At 45.8% G+C, this 19150-nt stretch overlaps 1 protein-coding gene across 2 annotated transcripts in view; it reads left to right on the forward strand.

Moving 5' to 3' along the window:
* The window catches only part of CIT (citron (rho-interacting, serine/threonine kinase 21)), a 294107-nt gene that overhangs the window by 270434 nt on the left and 4523 nt on the right, over window positions 1-19150 (forward strand). For both annotated transcript variants that reach the window (XM_006865452.1, XM_006865453.1), the window contains 15 exons: window positions 2138-2275; window positions 2816-2996; window positions 3174-3265; window positions 3801-3905; window positions 4032-4201; window positions 5361-5441; window positions 5588-5723; window positions 7559-7698; window positions 10456-10548; window positions 12316-12424; window positions 12529-12657; window positions 13391-13471; window positions 15571-15649; window positions 15777-15956; window positions 17056-17058. In XM_006865452.1, coding sequence (XP_006865514.1) covers window positions 2138-2275; window positions 2816-2996; window positions 3174-3265; window positions 3801-3905; window positions 4032-4201; window positions 5361-5441; window positions 5588-5723; window positions 7559-7698; window positions 10456-10548; window positions 12316-12424; window positions 12529-12657; window positions 13391-13471; window positions 15571-15649; window positions 15777-15956; window positions 17056-17058 — 1717 coding nt within the window. The remainder of the gene's footprint in view (window positions 1-2137; window positions 2276-2815; window positions 2997-3173; window positions 3266-3800; window positions 3906-4031; window positions 4202-5360; window positions 5442-5587; window positions 5724-7558; window positions 7699-10455; window positions 10549-12315; window positions 12425-12528; window positions 12658-13390; window positions 13472-15570; window positions 15650-15776; window positions 15957-17055; window positions 17059-19150) is intronic.

Consider the following 19150-nt stretch of genomic DNA (forward strand, 5'->3'; position numbering starts at 1 on the left):
GCCAACGATACCAAAGGAAGAAGTCCAAGGTGAATTGAAATAATTGGCAAAGAACAGTGCACCAGGAATTGAATGGAATAAAAATTGAAATCTTTCAAGAAAATGAGGTGACACTTGAAGCACTCACTCATATATGCCAAGAAATTTGTAAGACAACAATCTGGCCAACTGATTGGAAGAGATTTGTATTTATGCCCATTCCAAAGAGAGGTGACCCAAAGGAATGTGGAAATCATTGGACAATATCTTTGTTATCCCATGAGAGGAAAATTTTACTAAAGGTAATACAGAAATGGCTGCAAGTATGCATAGATAGAGAACTTCCAGAGGTTCAAGCCAGATTCGGAAGAGGACATGAAACGAGGGATATCATTGCTAATGTTCAATGGATTTTAGCTGAAAGCAGAGAATACCAGAAAGATGTTATCTGTGCTTTATTGATAACACAAAGACTTTTGACTGTGTGCATCTTAACAAGCTATGGACAATATTGCAAAGTAAGAGTATTCTGGAACACTTAATTGTGCTCATGAGGAACCTGTACATGGACCAAGAGGCAGTTGTTCGTACAGAATATGGGAACACTGAATGGTTTAAAATTAAGAAAGGTATGCGACAGGGTTGTATTCTTTCACCATACTTTTTCAATCTGTATGCTGAGCAAATAATCCGAGAAGCTGGGTTATATGAAGAAAAATGTGGCACCAGGATTGGAGGAAGACTCATTAACAACCTACAATATGCAGATGATACAACCTTGCTTACTCAAAGTGAAGAGGACTTAAAATATTTACTGATGAAGATCAAAGAGCACAGCCTTCGGTATGGATTGCACCTCAATGTAAAGAAAACAAAACTCCTCACCACTGGACCAATAAACAACACTCTGACCAACAGTGAAATGATTGAAGTTGTCAAGGAATTCATTCTTTTTGGATCAACCATCAATACTCATTGAAGCGCAGTGAAGAAATCAAACAACATATTGCATTAGGCAAATCTGCTGCACAAGACCTTTTTAAAGTGTTGAAGAGCAAAGATGTCAGCTTGAAGACTAAGGTGTGCCTCACCCAAGCCATGGTATTTTCAATAATCTCATATGCATGCGAAAGTTGGACAGTGAATAAGGAAAACCACAGAAGAATTAATGCATTTGAGTTATGGTGTTGGAGGAGAATATTGAAAGTGTATGGGCTGCCAAAAGAATAAACAGATCTGTGTTGGGAGAAGTGCAGCCAGAATGCTCCTTGGAGACTAGGATGGCCAGACTTTGTCTCTCATACTTCAGACATATGGTCAGGAGGGACCAGTCACTGTAGAATGATATCATGTTTGGTAAGGTGGAGGGTCAGAGAAAAAGAGGAGGACCCCCAGCCAGATGGATTGGCCAAGTGGCAGCTTCAGTGGGCTCAAGCGTGGTAACAATTGTGAGGTTGGCCCAGGATCGGGCAGTGTTTTGTTCTGTTGTACATAGGGTCACTATGAGTCAGTACCAACTCGATGGCACCTAACAACAACAACAAAGATTTACAGCTTTGGAAACCCTATACGGTCATTGTGAGTTGGAACCTACTCCATGGCACTTAACCACCAGTGGACATGTGGTGTGGTGCTGTGGCAGTAGTGGTTATGTGTCGTGGAATCAGTTCTGACTCATAATGACCCTGTATAGGGTTTCTGAGGGTGTAAACCTTTATGGAAGCAGAAACCTCATCTTTCTATTGTAGAACCAATGGTATTTCGAACTTTTGACCTTAAGATTAGCAGCCCGACTTTTAACCACTGTGTTACCAGAACTCTTGGTGTGGTGCTGTATAGAATAAGCGTTATACTGCTAAGCACAAGGTTGGCGATTCAAACCCAACAGGTGCTTCTCTGAAACTTTATTCAGGGTCACTATAAGTCTGAACTGACTTGACGGCTCTTAACAATAATAACAAGTGGCACAGCAGATAAGTGCTTGGCTACCTGAAGGTTGGTGGTTTGAACCCTGTAAGCTGCTCCTAGGGAGGAAGATGTGGCAGTCTGCTTCCATAACGAGTCACAGCCTTGGGGCATTTGTACTTGAGCCTACGTATCTGCTCTGAGTCAGAGCTGACTCAACAGCAATGGGTAATGGCCTACATTGTTCTTCCAGAATTCAGTCGGCGTCTTAAGGAGCGCATGCACCATAACATTCCTCACCGTTTCAACGTGGGACTGAACATGCGAGCCACGAAGTGCGCTGTGTGTCTGGACACTGTGCACTTTGGACGCCAGGCATCCAAATGTCTCGGTAAGAGCTGCAGCTGTGCATTTGCCAAGCCACCTGCACTTTTCCATCTGAAAATCCTGTTAGGTGGAGGTGGGTTTGAGGGCTTTCTTCCCTCTTAATCATATAGCACATTCATTTGCAAGCTCTGGTTTTCAGTGGGAGGACTCTATTTTTCTCCTGTTAAAGGAGTGAGCTTACACATGTCTTCAGCTCATGACTACAACCCACTGAGAAAAAGTGTCTTGGGCTTCGTGGATTTCCAGCCCTCTCCTTGTCAGAGTGGTCCTGCCCTGCCTCAAGGCTGGGTGCTGGTGCCAACTGCAGTGTTCAAGTGCATCCTTCTTACACCTGTTTTGGGCTACCTGGGGAAAAGGCGGGGAAAGTAGGCTGAGAGCCCTTGGTTCTCTTACTGTCTCTCTCGGTAGGTGCCTGGCACCTGAGGCCGCTCAGGGCTTGCCTGGTTGACAGACAGGACCAGGTGGTGGGGCCTGGCTGGCACAGGAAGGAAGCAGTCCATGACCAACCGAGCATGGTTTCTCATTATTCACTGCTTTTCCCTAGAATGCCAGGTGATGTGTCATCCCAAATGCTCCACCTGCATGCCAGCTACCTGCGGCCTACCTGCTGAGTATGCCATGCACTTCACCGAGGCCTTCTGCCGGGACAAAATGAACTCCCCAGGTCTCCAGGCCAAGGAGTCCAGCAGCAGCTTGCACCTGGAGGGCTGGATGAAAGTGCCCAGGTAGTGTTGCCGGGTGGTTTTGGCTGGGGCAGGTGCTGGCACAGAAGGCCACAGGTACTTCCAGATGTTTTCTAGGACAGTGTCTTTTCTAGGACGCCAGCGCCACCCTACTCTCCTGTCCTTTCTTTCTGCCTCTGCGGAGTCCACACCCTTTCCTTCTGAATCCTTGTTTTACAGGAATAATAAACGAGGACAGCAAGGCTGGGACAGGAAGTACATTGTTCTGGAAGGTTCTAAAGTCCTCATTTATGACAGTGAATCCAGAGAAGGTAAATGAATGATGCAGGGGGTATTTCATGCACGTGGCTGACCCAGGTTTCCAAGTGTTGGCCTGAAGGCCTTGTGTGTTTTTAGTTTTGTTTCGTTTGATTTTTGCATTGCCGTGAAAGCCTTCCTACGGTTTTCCCATTTTTGAAAACTAAAAACCAAATGACTTCGCTAAAGGTTATTGGTCCGATACTCACACCTATAGGTCTCCCCTCTGAAGAACCCGCAGGGTGCTGGCCTGAAGAGTCTACCTGCTAATGCACCTTCAGAGAACTTCTGCCTCAGTCAACTAGCCTATAAATCCACAGCGTCATCCGAAATTTGACTGTGCCACTCATCTGACACACTTTATTTTGTTTATCTTCCCTCTCCGCCTTTTCTGCACCTCTTTCCCTCCTCCTCTTCTTGTGTGCCCTGTCACATGCACACCTGTCTCCCTCCCTGCCGCTCCTGCTCCCTCGCCCTCTCTTCCTCTCATCTCCTTGTTCTTGTTCCTGTTCTTTGGTTTTTCTTTCTGCCCTTCCTTTTTGCACCAAGGTGGACAGAGGCCGGTGGAGGAATTTGAGCTGTGCCTTCCCGATGGGGACGTGTCTATTCACGGTGCCGTTGGTGCTTCTGAACTTGCAAATACGGCCAAAGCAGGTGAGGAGGTGCCCGGGAGGTGGGGGTGTGCTCTGAGACCCCTCCTAGATGTCCCCGTACCTCCTGTGTTCTCTGGTACTCCTCCTAGATATCCTCACACCGCCTATGTTCTGTAACTCCTCCTAGATGTCCCATACATATTGAAGATGGAATCCCACCCACATACCACCTGTTGGCCTGGGAGGACCCTGTACTTGCTAGCTCCCAGCTTTCCCGACAAACAGCGCTGGGTCACTGCCTTAGAATCAGTGGTCGCAGGTGGACGAGTGTCCAGGGAGAAAGCAGAAGCTGATGCTGTGAGTATGGCCGTGGGTGCAGGGTCTTGCATTCGCAGAGCAGTGTGGCTGAGTAACTCATCGTACAGATGGGAGGGCTGTCACCACGTCTCTCCAGCTCCGTCTCTCAGGGTTGTTGGCCTGACATTGAGCTATGACAGGGATGTGTGCTGGGACCTGGGTGGTATGACAGGCTCTCCGTCCACAGCTTTAGAACGGGGCCAGCACTGAGCCAGCTGCTGTATAGGCAGTACTGCTGCACACACACTTGTGTGTGTCATTTCATTTGAAGGTTTGGGTTCTAAGCACTTGGACCCTGAAGCATCACAAAAGGCTGTGTGTGGCCCACATGTCTCCCTCAGAAAGGCATTTCATAGCCTTCTCGATTCCTTCCCTTCTGCAGTATTTGTTAGAAACGTAGGTGTCACTTGACTGGCAGCGTTCCACCTTGAACATTCCTGGACATGCGCAGCGCTCATTGGCTTTTACTCCCCCAAGTACCCAACAGCTCTTTTAAAACACTCACCTCCTAATAAACACTTCAAGTGTTAGCGACCCAAAAATTCTTCACTGGTATAGCCTTGGGCTAAGAGCTCTGCTCACTGAGTACACCTGTTTTGATGACCTGTTTTGCTATACGAGTGTAAGCCTCTACTGAAATCCACGTTACTGTGTGTACAATAGGCCCTGGACTGTTTTTCCTATGAAATTCTGCCTGCGGGGGTTCAGGTAAAGGACTGAGGGCCCAGAGCTCTGCAGATTTTCTCTTCCCACTTGTGCCGGGTATTGCTGCAGTAGAGGGGGGAGGTGCCTTCCCTTGGCTTACTAACCCTTTACAGGTGGAATCGCTTCAGTTTCAACCCTTTTTCTAATTCAAAATAGCAGCCTGTGTCTCCTACCCTTACTTACTTCTGCACCCACGCCAAGTTATAACTCCAATGCTGATTAACAACTGTCCCAGCGAGACCAGTGACACATGCTGCCTTTTGAGTAAAATATGGTCAAAATGTGGGGCCAGCCCAGAGCAGGTGTGTGTTTCTAAGCATATACAGGAGTGCCCTGCTTGTGTTCCTGGCATGACACATCTCACAGCTTTTACTTTGTTCTCTCTGTGTGCTTTGCTTATGAGTATGCCATCTGACCGCATCCTTCCTTCTCCTTTCCTCACTTGTGCTCAAAGAAATTGCTTGGGAACTCTCTGTTAAAGCTGGAAGGCGATGACCGTCTCGACATGAACTGCACACTGCCCTTCAGTGATCAGGTAAGGGTTTCTGGGCACTGCCAGCTGGTATCTGACTGGAGCCACACAGTCAAGGATTAAAGGGTTTATGTGGCTTAGTTGCCTTTTGGATTCTGATGGCAATGTGATTCTACCTGTGTTCTACCTTTGGACTTCTACCCCTGCAGGTGGTGTTGGTGGGCACCGAGGAAGGGCTCTATGCACTGAATGTCTTGAAAAACTCTCTCACCCACGTCCCAGGCGTTGGAGCCGTCTTCCAGATTTATGTCATCAAGGACCTGGAGAAGTTGCTCATGATAGCAGGTGTTGGGCCACGGGCATAGCGCTCTGTCTTCTTACTCTTTTGAAAAGAAATTTCATTGTGAATGGCCTGAAGGTTTACAGAGAAGATTCATTTGTTTTACATTCAACAAATCATACACTTCGTTTCCTCTCAATGATGGCAAACCCATCAATGAAACAACAGTTTTCCCGCTTCCTCCCTGTAGTTCTTATTTCCATTCCACCCTCCTCATCCCTTCTCAGCTTTGTCCTTAGGTAAATGTTGGTCCTTTGATCTTGATTCCATGGTGAGCATACCTTACTAGTGTTGCTGTTCCTCCTATAAACCTGTCTACTGACTGACTGGAAATTGGGCCACGAGGGTGAATTCCTTTCCAGATCTGAAGATTGGTCGAAGGCCATAGTTTCTGCTTCCTCCAGTCTCTTTTTGACCAGCAAAGCCTAGTCTGTTTCATAATTTTGAGTTTGCTCCACATTTCCTCCCACTCTATCTGAGACCTTCTAACATGATCCCTTTCAGAGCAGTTCAAAGTGGTAACTGGGCACCATTTAGTTCTTATGGTCTCAGAGTCATGATGACTGATGTTCACATGTTCCATTGGGCTAGTTGATTCCAAGGAACTTCAAAATTTTATCACTCTTCATTCTTCCGCACATGGAGAGACCAATAGTTGCAGCTTAGATGTCTGCTCATTACCTTTTAAGATCCCAGTCACTCCTCACCAAAGTAAGATGCAGAGTATTGTTTTTGTGAACTACATTAATGCCAGTTGACCATGGTGTCCCCTGAGACTAACACATTACTTTAAGATGTTTGTTGATATCTCAGAAGTTTTCCTTGTTTGCTTCCATATGCTTCATCACATTCATAGGTGTGTTTTTTGCAATGTCTTCACTCTTTAGGTAAATGAATTGAAATGATTTTGTGTTTTACCATTGTAAAACAGGAAAAACAAATGGTTTTTCCTTCTTTGTCCATGTACACACCTCCACTGATGGGCTTTCTCTGTCCAGACTCAGATCCCTCTCAGGGTCCATTTTAGCGCAGTCTTACACCCACAAGGAATATCTGACCATTATGCTGAGTGAAGAGTGGCCAGCTTCCAAGACCCCTTAAAGGCAAAACTTGTGTTCGCTTTGTCAGTACCATGGTGGGCCTTGACCATCTGAGAGCTTGCCTGCTCGGTTAGCGCTCAGATTTTTATTGCTTTGTGAACTCCTGTAGACACTTCATCTGGATTCACCTCTTGTTGACATTTTAGCACAGTTTTCTGTATTCCCATACACATGTGGACACACATACACACACTTACAGGGTATTTTTTCACAACCATTTCAGAGTCAGTTGCAGACACTGTAATGCTAAGTACTTTAGCATATCACCCAAACTCCAGGGCTCTCACCCACATAATCGTGCATTCAGAAAATGTAATCCTTGCTATAGTGCAGTTATCTGATACGCTGTCCATGGTGAAACTTGATCTGTGATCCCAGTAATACCCTTTAGAGTATTTTTTTTTCCTTGATTCCTGATCCAGGAGTTGCATTCAGTCTTCATATCTCTTTAGCCCCTTTAATCTGGACCAGCTCTGCAGCCTTCTCTTGCGTGTGCTAGCCTTAACATCCTTGACGAGTGCAGACCTGTTGCTCCTACCACATGACCCCTGATTGTTTCCTGGAGCAATCTGTCTTTTCTTCGGTTGGAATTGAGCCGTTACAGTTCACATTCTGTAATTTTATGTCGCAGTCTCTTGAACTAAAGGCCATATTACTGTCTTTCATTTGTGCACCTGTCCTCCTGTGCCCTTGCCTGGTGGCTTCACACGGACAGGACAGGCTGCTCCTTTCTCCTGCAGGGGAGGAGCGGGCCCTATGCCTTGTGGACGTGAAGAAAGTGAAGCAGTCTCTAGCTCAGTCTCACCTCCCCGCCCAGCCTGACATCTCACCCAACATTTTCGAAGCTGTCAAGGGCTGCCATTTATTTGCTGCTGGCAAGGTAAGCCTCTCCTCAGAGTCTCAGCGCTGAATGTTCTTGAAATTGGCACAGCCTCTGTTCCCACAGGACTTACGATTTGGCCTTGAAAATTGTGTGTCCTCAAATTGGGTCAAATTTTTATTGCTTCCGTTGGGCATCTGAAAAAATTTGTGTAGCCATGAAATTTGCCAGACTTTGAATCTAAAGGAATTGAATGTGTATACCTACGTATTGTTGTTGTTAAGTGCTGTAGAGTCGGTTCTGATCCGGAGAGACTCTGCATTGGGTTTCCGAGAAGCGACTGGTGAGCTTGAACCGCCAACCTTACAGTTCAAACCGACTTTGTAGTCTAGCACATTAACACATGGCATGCATATGTATAGCACCTTTTTTTTTTTTTTTTTTCAAAAAAAAAGCAATCTAACCTGAATCTTCCTAGCTGAACTGGATGAAGGGAAGTTGTATTAGCTAGATTGTTGCTCTTGTTCAGGCCATTGAGTCAGTTCAAACTCACAGTGACCCTGCAAAGGGTTTCCATGGAGTGATTGGTGAGTTTGAACCAGTTCAACCTTGCCATGGTTTATCCCATAGTGCCACACTGCTCACTTCTAATGTGCAGCATGTACATCACAAAGTCAGTTCATTGAAAACTCAAGTTTATGCTTTGGTAGTTTTTGACTGTCTTAGTTACCTAGTGCCGGCTTTCTCTCCCTGTTGGTGCTGGATCCTTGTCACCTTTCGGCATCTGTAGGCCTGTCATTGTTTGGGGAGCTCCGTATATCTTGGTGTCAGTCTCCTCCTGGGTCTAGGAGCATCAGAGCACAGGGACCCAGGTCTGAAGGAAGCACTCCTGGCTCCTCTTTGTTCTCTCTGCTCACTTTTCTCTCCTTTGATCTCTTGTAAGAAGAGTTGTTGTAGACCACACTTCAGGGAAACTCCCCTTCCATTGGATCAGGATCTCGAACTGGATCAAGGGTATTGCATCCCACCCATAATCTTCTTGCACCCGATTGACTTGTTTCATCACATCACATCATGGGGATCATTACATGACTGCCAAACCACTGAAACTCATGGCCCAGCCATGACACGTGTGTGAGTGGCCGCAGTTCAGTCCACAACACTAATGTATTGAACTGTGTGTGTGTGTGCGGGGCCGTCAGGTGGAGCGCCTGGAGCCACTTCTGGGTCTCCGTGAAAGACGCGGCTCTAAAGCTTTAGTTCTCAACTGGGAAGATTCTGCCCCACCAGGGGACATTAGGCATTGTCTGGAGACATTCTTGGTTGTCCCACCTAGGGGGTTGGTCCTATGGACATCTATTGGGTAGGCATCTACAAGGCACATGGCAGCCTCTATGATAAAGATTATCGGGTCCACAAGCAGGAAGGTGCTTGCCTACCTTGACTGAAGATCATTGATCCAAGATTCCATAAAAAAATCCTCATCATATAGAGGGAAATATTGAACAGAATTTCAAGTCCAGACTGGATCTACCCCCAAAACTATTGCCTAGTTGTGGTTTTTGTTAGGTGCCATCGAGTCGGTACCAACCCATAGTGACCTTATGCACAGGAGAAGGAAACACTGCCTGATTCTGGGCCAACCTCACTATTGTTGCCATGCTTGAGCCCATTGATGCTGCCACTTGGCCAATCCATCTTGCTGGGGTTTTTCCTCTTTTTCTCTGACCGTCCACCTTACCAAACATCATATCCTTCTCCAGCGACTGCTGCCTCGTGATAATATGTCCAAAGTATGAGAGATGAAGTTTGTCCATCTTGGCCTCCTTCTGGCTGCACTTCTTCCAAAACGGATCTATTGGTTCTTTTGGCAGCCCATGGCACTTTCAGTATTCTCCTCCAACACCGTAACTCAAAAGCATCAATTCTTCTACGGTCTTCCTTTTTCACTGTCCAGCTTTCACATACATATGAGGTTATTGAAAATACCATGGCTTGGGTCAGGCGCACCTTAGTCCTCAAGCTGACATATTTGCTGTTCAACACTTTAAAAGGGTCTTGTGCAGCAGATTTGCCTAATGCATTACGTTGTTTGGTTTCTTGACTGCGCTTTCATGAGTGTTGATAGTTGATCCAATAAGAATGAAATCCTTGACAATTTCCATCTTTTCTCTGTTGATAAGAATGCTATTTATTGGTCCAATGGTGAGGATTTTTGTTTTCTTTACATTGAGATGTAATCCATACCGAAGGCTGTGCTCTTTGATCTTCACCAGTAAATGTTTTAAGTCCTGTTCACTTTCAGCAAGCAAGGTTGTATCATCTGCATATTGCATATGGAGAGAAGCTTTTTGCCTTAAAACAAAAAAAAAAAATATCCCCCGAAGACCTCTTAAAACCAAACAGTAGTTTAGCCTAACTAGTAAAGAATTCTGCCTCGAGCTTTGTGCTCTTTTATCTGTACCTCTGTCTCTATATCAAATAGAGAACAGCAACTCGGAAGGTTGGGGGTGGGGGGTGGGGGGAGGCAGTGAGTATGTCACCTCGGGAGTAACAACTCGGATAAGGAGGGTGAGGATGGTTGTGCCCAGCTTGAAGAAGGTAACGAAGGTCACCATGTGGTATGTGGCCCTACTATTGAATTGGTATGTGTTCTCAACAACAACAAAATAAATTATAGAAAAGTAGGTTATCCACTCCAGAATGTGGCTAGGGCTGCCATCGAGGAACGCGGTTTTAAGTGGATGTCCTTTTCCTCGTTTTGCTATGGTGACAGTTCCTTTTCGTTCTCCCGCCCCCTCCCCGTTTGCTGCTCAGATTGAGAATGGACTCTGCATCTGTGCAGCCATGCCCAACAAAGTTGTCATTCTTCGTTACAACGAGAACCTCAGCAAGTACTGCATCCGCAAGGTACGTCCGCGCTGTGCCCAGATGAGTGTGGCTCAGTCTGCCCCACTCCTAGTGCACGGGTGAGGAGAGTCTCCTGTTGCCTGGGAGCAGCCTGGGTACTTCTAGTCTGCGGAAGGGGGCTTGGCGGGGGGGTGGTCTCCTCAGAGTTCGAGACCCTCCTGCCTGGAGGAATATTCAGAGCCACTAGTAGCTGAAGTTCTCCCCTCACGTTTCTGCTGCTCACTGTCCAGCCAGATGAACGTGCATGTCAGAGCATTGGATTTAACTCATTTCCAAGGAAGGCCCTGTTCTCCCTAGACAATGTTCCCCACCCATTGTCAGCCAGCTTGATTTTTGGTATGAAAAGAGGAGGGATCATATAAGGGTCATTCAAACCAAACCAAGTCCATTGACTTCAAGTGGATTCCAGTTTGTAGTGACCTGATAGGACAGGGTGGAACTGTCCATAAGGTTTCTAAGTCTGTAATCTTTACAGAAGCCAATGGCCACATCTTTCTTCTGTGGAGCAGCAGGTCGTGGGAGCCACTGACTGTGGTTAGCAGACTAGTGCTTTAACTACTGCACCTCCAAAGCTCTTTATTAGGGTCACTACCTGTTAGGTTGAACTTCTGCATTCTGGGCAGGACGTTGTTAGCTTAGTTTGCGCTCATCATTGAGTACCTCCTTGGACTAGCGATGGAGCTGGCCGGTTTACAGACACTTTTCTCAGCTGTTCTGAAGAGCTGGCGTGGTAATCCCAGTTTTTAGGTAAGGCAGTTGAGGCTCAGTGAGGTTCTAAGTTATGATGTCAAAACTGAAATTGAACTTCGATATTCCTTTCCACTTAACTATCCCATGCTGCTTAAGCTTGCCCATATTTAGTAGTTGATCAATAAATAGTGATGATGACCATAATGCTGATTAGAGTTTGAACTGTTAGACTTCAGGAAAAATCCCAGAAATCATTGCTACATTATTCCTCCTGGCTACCACTCTGAGTAAGCATGCCTGGTGTTGTTAAATGCCGTTGAAGACATTTTGTTGTTCTTAAGTGCTGTCGAATCAGTTCCAGCCCATAGCTGGTGAGCTTGAGCTTGAGCCGCCGGCCTTGCCGTTCAAACTGGCTTTACAGTCCAGCGCATTAACCCACAGCGCCACATCAGGACTCATTAGGACTGGTCTAAAAAAAGGTAGAAATAAGTAGGGTTGTAATTGTTGTTAAGTACCACTGAGTTGGTTCTGACTCACAGCAATCCTGTATAGGATTTCGAAGGTGGATTTGAACCACTGACCTGTGAGTAGCAGTCCAGTGCTCATCCTACAACACCACAGCAGTACTCCAAATAAATAGGGAGCAGAAAATTAAGATATGTTGAAAGTGATGATCTAATGTTAATAGGTGTTCAAAATGGAAATTTACAAGCTAACAAAGAGGAGAAGTCTGACTACTTCTAACCACCACTGTTGGTAATTGGTGTATTCTTCTTTCAGTCTTTCTTCTCTGATAAGAATGTTGCATATTTACATTTCTGTCTTTGAATGGACCCTTTTCATTGCAATGGTGCTTCTGGCCCTTTTGGGGCTATAATTCAACTTTATTCTTTTACCCTGGGGTAATTAGAAAAAGAGGAAGAGAAAGCCTGGTGCTCAGTCCTGATGAGGGGCTGAGTGAGTCTGGTGGCATGTCTGCAGAGCTCTATAAACTGTGTCAAGCATGAGCCCAACAGCCGTGGAAATCTGGCTGTCCTGGGCTCACTTTCTTGTCGTCCTCTGCGCTCCCACCTCTAGGAGATCGAGACCTCAGAGCCCTGCAGCTGTATCCACTTCACCAACTACAGTATCCTCATTGGAACCAATAAATTCTATGAAATTGACATGAAGCAGTACACGCTTGAGGGTAGGGCCTGCCCCCAAGTCCCCCGTGCCCACTCCCCCCATTTCCCAGGCTTGCAGAGAACCAAAGAACATTGCTGAAGCCCTCTGCTTCTTCTGCCTTTACAGAGTTCCTGGATAAGAATGACCATTCCTTGGCTCCTGCTGTGTTTGCCTCCTCTTCCAACAGCTTCCCTGTGGCCATCGTGCAGGTGAACGGAGCAGGGCAGCGCGAAGAGTACCTGCTCTGCTTCCATGGTGAGTAGTAGCCAACTGTCATTGGCTGTGGAGTCCAGAGCCTTGGTCCAGCCCACCCACCCCTAGTCTGGGTGCTTGTGGACACCAGGAAACCAGTCTAGGCCCGTCCAGGGTAGGGAGATGGTCAGTGTGTGTCGGGGCAGGCTAGATCCTGTTGGCGGCAGAGATAGTGTTGTTTAAGTGCCACAAAGGCTGCCTGGTGGTGTCCAGTTCTGTCACATTCTCCCCTCCTCTGTCCCTTGCTGCTCTTTCTCACTGCCTTTCCTTGCTCCTCCTCCTTCAAAGTTGCAGCTCCACAGATTGTATTAGGATCAGAAATACCTAACTATCTATGAACCCCATGTGTGTTTTCAGTATTTTTTGAAGAGGTAGGCAATTCTCTGGTCCAACACTCACAATATGCAAAGGTATGCAATAAAAATCTCACTTCTGTTACCTTCTCGTTTCTCTTCTCTTGCAGTTTCTCTTCTTCTCTCCCCGTTTGCCCAATCTGTCTCTCACTCTTACCCCTGTCTGTCTGCTCCCTCTCATCTGTTTCTTCCCCCTTTCTTTCCTCTGCCCCCATTTCACTGGAGCCCTCTTTAGTCAGTCACAGGCATAGTTCAGACAGGTCCTCAGGTTTTAACCATCTAGAATCCCACAGACTCTTTCCCTTGTTCTTCCGTCAAAGTGTACATTGTGGAAACTCTCCCTCTGCCTCTGCTAATGCCCCTGGGCTCTTGGCTCCCTGCAGAATTTGGGGTGTTCGTGGATTCTTATGGGAGACGTAGCCGCACTGATGACCTCAAGTGGAGTCGCTTACCTTTGGCCTTTGGTAAGTGAGGCAAGGTGTGGAGGGTTCCGCTTGCTAGCCGTGAGGTCTGGGGGAGAGAATTGCAGGTAGAAATTTTTTTGGCCTAGACATTGTGCTTTGGGATGCCATTCGACGCCAAGTGACCCAACTTGTAGTCATGGCAGAGGTTCTGAAGCTTGATGAAGATTTGCACCAAGCAAACTCAGGCCACTGGGTCACTCCCCCAGCTATGTGAACTATTTTTTAAATTCTCATGTTGGAAGGAAAACCATCACCTGCTGAGGCTGCATGCACATCCCAAGGCCTAGCTAACCACTTCTTGCTCTGGTAGCATAGTAGTTACGAATTGGGCTGCTAACCTCAGGGTCAGCAGTTCGAAACTACCAGCTGTTCTGTGGGTGAAAGATGAGGCTTTCTGCTTCCGTAAAGATTTACAGCCTCGGAAACTCCGTAGAGGGTCGCTATGAGTCAGAATCGACTCCACGGCACATTACCACCACCACCAACTAAGCAATGGAGTCCTGGTGTGGCGCTGTAGGATAAGCACTGGCCTGCAAGGTTGGTTTGAACCATAAGGTTGGCAGTTCAAACCCACCAGCTGCTTCTCAGACACTATACAGGGTAGCTGTTAGTTGGAACTGACTCAGTGGCACTTAACAACAACCACAACTGTTAAGCAAAGTGGAGTCCTGGTGTGGTGCGCTACAGGTAAGCATTGGACTGCTAACTGCCTGCTTGGTGGTTCAAATCCACCAGCCAGTCCTCAGAAACCCTATACCAAGTTGCTGTGAGGTGGAAGTGATTTGACGTCACTTCACAACAACAAACGAAGCAAAGCAGTTAGGTTGTCTTCATTCTTTTTCTAAGTGTAAACAGGGCTCTTATGAGCGTCCGTATTTATACTAACCTTTTTGCACCTAATTGATAATATTCCTTTATGAACAGTCCCTAAAAGTGGAGCTCTGAGTCATAGAATAACACATACATATGAGTGTGTAACATGTCTGTGCAAATGTCCAAAAATATCCTTATGCTTGAAATGCCTTTTAAAGGGTATCTTGTTTGTGGATTGCTCCAGGATAAGCTATTCTAAAGCTAGTGACTCCAACAACATCAGCTTACGATTGCCCTTGATTCTGTGGGTTGATTGGTCAGTTTGGCTTCATGGGCTGTTAGTGGGGGCACTAGAAGTTCCCACATGGCTTCACAAGCATGGCAGGCAATGGGCACTGGTCAGCTGGGCTCTTGGCTGGGATCCCTCGATTCTTCTTCATTTGGGCCTCTTCCAAGAGTGCAGAAGAAAAGATGGCAAATCTTTTCAGGACCACTACATTCTGTTGGGTAAAGCAGGCCATAAGGTCTGCCCAAATTCCAGGCCAAGGAGATGACACAATGGCCTGAATACTGGAAGGCATGGACTGATCTAAAGCCAACCTAGTTGTTTCCATGAGGAACAGTGATGATAATCTCCAATCCAGTGAGGCAGGAAGCAGTTCAAGTCAGGTGCTGAGAGCGTGAGAAGAAGAGCCGAAAGACCTCTTGATGAACCTAGTGTCTTTTTAATTTAGCTTTTTTATTAGACTACAAGCACAGAGTTCAACAGTTCAAACCACATAAGAAGAAGGTATGCAGTGAAAAGGCTTACCCATTGTATCCTCTTCCTGTTTCTGGTTCCTCACTACCTCAAAGGAAAACATTTTTATGACTGTCTTATCCTTTTCAGTGTTTTCTGTAACTACACACACATAGAAATGTATCTTCTCCCCTCTCTTGTTTCTCAGTGAGGGCTCACACTTTATACATCGTACTGTACCATGCTTTATGTACTAAGCGGTAACATATGATGGAGAACTTCCTGCTACAGTTTACAGCTGTGTAGAGCCCCATACATGTGCCATGGTTTATGTAACTGATCTCCCCCTCATGGATACCGTGTTGTTTCCATCGTCTGTCATGATAAGCAACATGGCCCTGGAGAACCGTACTCCCATCATTGTGCTGGCTCCTGGTGGGTGTGGGCATTCTGGGATTGCTGGGTCAAAGGACGCCTCGCAGCCAGGTGTACCCTTCTCTCGTCTAACCTTCTGCACCCTGTCCTCTTGCTCTGTGGTAACCTGCAGCTTACAGAGAACCTTACCTGTTTGTGACCCACTTCAACTCACTCGAAGTAATTGAGATCCAGGCACGTTCCTCTCTGGGGTAAGCACTGCCCTTCTATGAATTGGAGAGTTCACCTGAGCAGGGTGGGACCTCGGGGAATGTGTTTTCTTCCTAACCTTGATAGAGGTGACTTGCTAGATAAAAACTCTCCTTTGGGATTTCACAGGACCCCGGCCCGAGCGTATTTGGAAATCCCCAACCCACGCTACCTGGGCCCTGCAATTTCGTCAGGAGCGATTTACCTGGCTTCCTCATACCAGGACAAACTAAGGGTCATTTGCTGCAAAGGAAACCTTGTGAAGGAGTCCGGCACTGACCACCACCGGGTGCCCTCCACCTCGCGCAGGTATCGCACTGCCCACCTTCCTTGTTCTCATTTCAGGGGCCCAAAGCAGAGGGCATGTGGTTAACCTGGCCAGCAGCTGTGCAGTCTTCCCTCTGTCCTCAAGCAAACCAATGATTTCTTTGAGGCCTTCAGTGTCTATATGACATAGTCCTATGCGAGCATCAGGAGAGCTCTAAAAACGCCTCCTGTAAAAAGAAGAAGAGCGTCGTCTGGTTTTCCTATGCTGGGTGGCCAGTGTCGGTGTTTGAATGGTGCAGGCTAACAGGTATTTTGCCCTGCTAGTTGTAGGGCTCGCTGCAGGGGCTGGAGTGGGGAATAGCTCCTCCCGGCTCACACGTGCAGCCCAGTAGTAATAGACAGGCCATTATAGCACACTGCGGAAGACTAGGCTCTGGTTGGGGTTGTTATTAGTTATCTTAGAGACCGTTTCAACGCATAGTGACCCCATTCCCAACAGAACGAATCACTGCCCGGTCCTGTGCCATCCTCACATTGGCTCCATTTGAGCCCCTGGTTGCTGTCACTGTGCCAATCCATCTCGATGGGCGTCTTCTGCTTTTTCACGGACCCTTTTTCACTTTACCAAACATGATGTCCTTTTCCAGTATGAGAGATGAGTCTCACCATTCTGGTTTCTAATGAAAACTCCGGCTGTACTTCTTCTAACACAGACCTGATTGTTCTTCTGGAAATCCTTGCTATGTTTGATATTCTTCTCCAACACTACAAATGAAATGCAACAGTTCTACTATAGTCTTCCTTATTCATTGTCCAACTTTCACATGCATATGTGGAATGAGGTAGTTGAAACTACAATGGCTTGAGTCAGATGTACCTATTATCAGACTGACATCTTTGCTCTTGAATACTCTAAAGAGGCATTATGCAGCAGATTTGCCTAATGTACTACGTCGTGTGATTTCTTGACTACTGCTTCCATGTGTGTTGATAGTTAATCTAAGAAGAATGAAGTCCTTGACAACTTCAATCTTTTTTCCATTTATCATGATGTTATTTATTGTCCAGTTATGGAGGTTTTTGTTTTATTCACATTGAGGTGCAATCCATACTGAAGGCTCTAGTCTCCCATCTTCATCAGTAGGTTTTTTTTAAGTCCTCTTCACTTTCAGAAAGCAAGGTTGTACCACCTACATACTGCAGGTTGTTAATCAGTCGTCCTCTAATGCTGATGCTATGTTTTTCTTCATATAACCCAGCTTCTGGATTTATTTATTTAGCATGCAGATTGAATAAGGATAGTGAAGGAATACAGCCCTGATGCCCACCTTTCATGGTTTTAAACCATTCAGTATCCCCTTGTTCTATTCTAATGATTGCCTCTTGGTCTGTGTACAGGTTCCTCGTAAGCACAGTTAAATAGTCTAGAGTACTTGTTATTTGCAATGTTATCCATAGCCTGTCGTGATCCACATAGTTGAAAACATTTGCATAGTCAGTAAAGCTCAAGTAAACATCTTTCTGGTATTGTCTGCTTTTAGCCAAGATCCATTGGACGTCAGCAGTGATATCCCTCATTCCACATCCTCTTCTGAATCGAGCTTGAATTTCTTGAAGTTCTCTGTCAATGCACTGTTGCAGCTCTTTTTTGAATTATTTTAAGCAAAATTTTACTTGCATACAATATTAATGGTAATTGTTTTATGTTTTCCATATTCACTTCTATTTGGAGTGGGTGCAAATATGGATCTCTCCCAATCAGTTGGCCAGGTAGCTGTCTCCCTGTTTTCCTGGTGTAGATGAATAAGTGCCTCCAGTGCTGCCTCTGTTTGTTGGAACATTTCAGTGTGTATTCCTTCAGTCCCCGTAGCCTTGGTTTTTGCCTGTGCCTTCAGTGCAGCGTGGACTTCTTCCTTCAGTACCACTGGTTCTTGATCATATACTACTTTTTGAAATGGTTGAACATCGACCATTTCTTTTGGGTACAGTGACTCTGTGTATTCCTTCCATCTTCTTTTGATACTTTCTGCATCATTCAATATTTTGTCCGTGGTGGTGGTAGTGGTGGTTATGTGCTGTGTCGTTGGTTCCAACTCATAGGGACCCTGCAAGCTTCCGACTCAGGGACCAGAAAGCTTCATCTTTCTCTCATGGAACCACTGGTAGTTTTGAACTGCTGACCTTGAGATTAGCAGCCTGATTGGTATATTGTAAGTCAAGTTTTGAAATTTTTCTTCAGATCTCTGAGCCTTGTCTGGGTAGTTAAAAGCACTATGGGAGCTCAGAAGAGGTCCTTGGCCTTGTCTTGGTGGACAGAAGGAATTCCTGGAAGAAATGAGGTTGTGGTGGGGATATGAGGAGAATAAAGGTCCATAGTGGAAGATAAGGAGCGTCCCCAAGGATTTCAAGCCTGGCTGGTGGGTTCCATGACCTCTAAATCACGACTGGATGAATTTTTGTTTGTTTGTTTGTTTAATTTTTAAAGCATTTAATTTTTAGAAATCTATTTCAATTGCATGGTTGAAAACTCAAAAAGTACAAAAGAGTACCTCATCCCCACCCCTAATCCTGCTACCCACTTTCTTACTTGGAAGGAACAATCTTTTACACTTTTGTGGTTTCATTTCTGGTGATCGTTTATGCATATATAAGCAAGTGTGGGTCTGTGTCTGTGTGCATACTCTTCCTCTTCTTTTGTAGCAGTTTGAGAGATCATTCATAAAAACTGCACTTCACTCATCTAAAGTATATAATTCAGTGATTTTTAGTGTTTAGCAACTGCCGCCACAATCTAATTTTTGAGTCTCTGGACCGCCTAAAACAAGAGCTCATCCTCATGAGCAGTCGTTCCCCACTCCCTTTCATTTCAGTCTGGGGGACACTGTGGTATTTCTTGTAGGGAAGGTCTGACTGGTTGTGACACACTGTGTTTTTGTTCCTTTGGCAGTGGCTTTATTTTTGCTTCATTATGAAGGATAGTTTTGCTGGATATAGAATTCTTGGCTGACAGTGTTTTGACTTCAGTACTTTGAGTGCATCGTTCTGTCTCCTGGTGTCTTTGGTTTCTGATCAACAGTCAACAGTTGTTAATCTTATGAAAACCCTTTTTATGTGTTGAAATGTTCTTCCTTTGCTCCTTTCTAGATTATGTAATTGTGCCTTTGGAGAGTTTAACAGTGATATGTCTTGGTGTGGAGCTCTTTGAGTACAACCTACGTACAGCTCCAGACACAGTG

This window comes from Chrysochloris asiatica, unplaced genomic scaffold (genome assembly GCF_000296735.1).
Source record: "Chrysochloris asiatica unplaced genomic scaffold, ChrAsi1.0 scaffold00078, whole genome shotgun sequence".
NCBI classification, from domain to species: Eukaryota; Metazoa; Chordata; class Mammalia; order Afrosoricida; family Chrysochloridae; genus Chrysochloris; species Chrysochloris asiatica.